The sequence below is a fragment of the Rhagoletis pomonella genome, unplaced genomic scaffold, assembly GCF_013731165.1.
Source record: "Rhagoletis pomonella isolate Grant_MI unplaced genomic scaffold, Rhpom_1.0 Rhpom_scaffold_02805, whole genome shotgun sequence".
Taxonomy (NCBI): Eukaryota; Metazoa; Arthropoda; class Insecta; order Diptera; family Tephritidae; genus Rhagoletis; species Rhagoletis pomonella.
The window spans coordinates 18,111-22,087 of record NW_023461358.1 but is presented as its reverse complement, the minus strand read 5'-3'; the positions used below and the strand labels follow the sequence as shown (position 1 = coordinate 22,087).

At 39.0% G+C, this 3,977-nt stretch overlaps 1 protein-coding gene across 1 annotated transcript; it reads left to right on the top strand.

Annotated features, from left to right (window-relative positions):
* The first annotated feature begins 2,074 nt into the window (after positions 1–2,074).
* On the top strand, positions 2,075–3,555 carry LOC118753740. The gene is made up of 2 exons (XM_036488608.1): positions 2,075–2,206; positions 2,304–3,555. The coding sequence occupies exons 1-2, from the start codon at positions 2,154–2,156 to the stop codon at positions 3,553–3,555; spliced, it is 1,305 nt and encodes a 434-aa protein (XP_036344501.1). The 5' UTR covers positions 2,075–2,153.
* Positions 3,556–3,977: the final 422 nt, after the last annotated feature.

The window sequence follows — 3,977 nt, the reverse complement described above, 5'->3', positions numbered from 1 at the left end:
TGCGGGGTTACCAGATCCTCCATGGGGCGCGTCCCCTCGTGCGGATAGGGGAATGCCCGGTAGAAATACAGGGTAGGCGGGAAATAAAATACCGCCCGTGGATCAAAACTGGTAAATGCAGTGAAAAGGGTAATCCCTTTACGTGCTTGGCAAACACGCATGTCACAGCCAACCTTGTAAAGGCTAACCACCCGCACAAGTGTCTTTATGGTTCCTAATATATTAAGGGAAGCCTCGGACGAGCATCGCAATGGTCAGGGGCGATGCGGGACACTACAGCCTGATCAACCGAATGACGAACCGGATATGAATATGATTTTGCAACCGCTCCTGAGTGTTTCACCAAGTCAATTGGTGACCACAAGGGCGGTATCTCCAGGGCAACGCATGAAATGGACCAAAGAAATGAATGAGCACATCATGCGGAGCTACTATTTTGTTACCAGAAACGAAACCAACAAAAGCGGATATAGGACACGACTGCACGAACTATTTAAGCAAGCATACCCTAACATGAATGTATCAGTACAAAGGATAGGGGATCAACGGAGTGCAATAATTAGAAATAAGTATCTATCAGCCCGAAAACTCAACGAATTAAAGAATGAAGTAGAAAACCAGCTATCTACCGAAATTGAAATCGGTAGAACTCAACAAAATGATGATTGTATGACGCCTGTTAACGATATTTATCAACATGACGAACACCAAGCGATAAACGCATTAACAAATGTTGACGAAAATGAAAACTTGACGATACTAAGAAATGAATTCAATGCTGCAATGATAGAGTTCAATGGTACTGATCCATTACTACGCCCATTTCTTCCCAAACAAAAAGCTACAAAAAGTTTGGCTATAGCGACTTCTATTATGAACAAAGAAATATTGCCTACTTTTATTTTAAATAATAATTACACATTTGAAGAACTGCAGACTGCAATATATGTGGCTGCAACAGCCGTTATTCGTTTCACTGGAGGGAAAACTGTTAGCCGTAGAATACCTCCCAAAAAGAAGTCAGTCGATCCGCCATGGAAACACAGACTGGCGTCTCAAATAAAAGAGCTACGTGCTACAATTGGTCGGCTAATACAGTACATGAACGGAAACCGGACGAAAAAGATGCGTAACTGGTATGAAACTTTTAAACTCGAAAATAAAAAGCACTCCAAACATGATCCGTCGAATGAAACAGCTGAACAATACCTAGATACTATCCGCCAAAAACTAGCTGTTAAGTCAAACCGTTTGCGTAGGTATACTCTATCAGAAAAGAGAAGAACACAAAACATATCATTTCAGCGAAATGAAAGAGGGTTTTATAGAAACCTTAAACGCAAAAAGACTGAAGATATAACCGAAGTACCTAGCGCCGAGCAAATCGAAAGCTTCTGGAAGTCTATATGGTCAACCAGCACGAAACATGCAACCGATTCAGCGTGGATCCACGATGAGGCCAAGAGAACGGAATCTATAAAAGCTATGGAAGACGCGACTTTCAGTGAGGCCGATATCAAAAAAGCTGTAGAGAGCACTCAAAATTGGCGGGCTGCAGGGCCAGATGGTATTTATAATTATTGGTTAAAAAAGTTTACATGCACACACAGTATGGTAGCTCAACACTTTACAAAATTCCTCAAACATGAATCCCAAGTACCGAACTTCTTAATGAAGGGATGTACATATCTGCTACCAAAGGACCCAAAAGATACGAAGAACCCTTCTAAGTATCGCCCCATCACGTGCCTATGTACCCTATATAAAATTCTTACATCTTGTTTAGCCGAAAAAATATGTACTCATCTTGATACGCACAACATTCTAGCCATCGAACAAAAAGGATGTGTTAAAAACAGCAAAGGCTGCAAAGAGCAGCTGATAATTGATACAGTCATAATGGAGCAAGCATACTATAATCAAAGAAATATTTATACATCTTATATCGACTTCAAAAAAGCCTTTGACACTGTTCCGCATTCTTGGCTTTTGGAGGTTTTAGACATTTATAAAATATCGCCGAACATAAAACGTCTTATGCAGCAACTTATGAACTCATGGAAAGTTACTTTAAAACTATTTCACGGACTCATAAAAACCGCTCCCATACCTATTAAAAGAGGTATTTTCCAAGGAGATAGCTTGAGTCCGATATGGTTTTGTCTGGCGCTAAATCCACTTTCTTCGATACTAAATGCGTCAAACTACGGCTTTAGTTTAAAAGCACCGCGTGTATCGCAATATAGACTTTCACACCTACTGTACGTGGATGACATAAAGCTATATGCTGCAAATGAACGTCAAATGAATACGCTACTGGAACAAACAGAAGATTTTTCAAATGATATAAAAATGTCGTTTGGAGTAGAAAAATGTCGAAGATTAAGTGTGGAAAATGGAAAACTTATAAGGCGAGAATTTGAATTAATGACTCATGAAACTGTAGACTCGATGACAGAAGACGACACATATAAATACCTTGGTATTTTACAGGCTAGGAGGATGCAGCACAGTGAAATAGTTTCAGCCATAACTAGTGAATACCTCCAAAGAGTAAAGAGCTTGCTGAAATCATGCTTGAATGGGAATAACCTTTTTAAAGCCATTAATGCATTTGCGATACCGGTTTTAACATACACCTTTGGTGTAGTAAAATGGTCCGAAACAGAACTGGAAAACGTCAAGAGAGCAACAAGGACATTGTTGACAAAGTATGGCACGCATCACCCAAAATCGGCAGTAGAACGTCTCTACTTGCCACGTCGACAGGGAGGTCGAGGGATGGTAGACATTAAGCAATTACATAATAAGTGTAAACAAAGCCTTCGTTTATACTTCCACAACCAAGAGGACAGCCTACTCCAAACCGTGTGCAAAGCTGATTTAAAATATTCACCATTAAATCTTAGTGAATTTTCTGCAATCGAATTAATATCAGGAACGCAACATATCCAGTCGCTCATGCAAGACTGGAAAATGAAAGCGGTTCATGGCAGATATCCACATGCTCTAGACGCTCCTGAAGTAGATAACGCTGCTTCCAACGAATGGTTAATTCACTCCGGCATCTACGCCGAAACTGAAGGTTTTATGATCGCTATACAAGATCAAGTTATTGCGACTAGAAACTACTCGAAATATATTATGCGTACTTCCGTTGAAAACGACCTATGCAGACGATGCCAAAAGCAAACAGAAACCATCCACCACATCACAGGAGCTTGTGTCACGTTAGCAGCCACCGAATACTTAACCAGACATAACCAGGTGGCAAAAATTGTACACCAGAGTCTAGCGATACAACATAAGCTAGTAACGGAAGAGCTGCCGTACTTTAAATATACTCCAGACGCTGTAATTGAAAACAGAACGAGCAAGCTATATTGGGACCGATCAGTTTTGACGGACCGTCCAATGCCACACAATAGGCCGGACATAATAGTGGTCGAAAAAGAAGTGAATCAAGCGTTCCTCATAGATATAGGCGTACCAAATACTCACAATCTTCAAGATTGTTATATGGAGAAATACAGAAAATACCAGAGCTTAGCATAAGAGATCAAGGATTTGTGGAAATTAGAAAAAGTAGAGGTGATTCCAGTTATAATTTCGACAACAGGAGTTATTCCAAAATCATTGAACACTAGCCTGGAAAAACTCAACATGGTAGAAAAGCGAAGGGCCATACAAAAATCTGTGATATTATCTACATCATCGATAGTTCGTAAATTTCTGAATATAAATTAGCATTAAGAAACAGAAAAGCTTGCAACTGTGTAGTATTGTCAATATCCGTTTGTAACCAATCTGAAGATTATATTTCTCTTATACTACTTTATAATCAATAGTGTTAAGTATTTTGTTGTATACCAACCAATACTTGATGTGAACCCGTAACGGATAAACAATAAAAAATAAAATAAAATAAAATAAAATAAAATAAAATAAAATAAAATAAATAAAATAAAATAAAATAA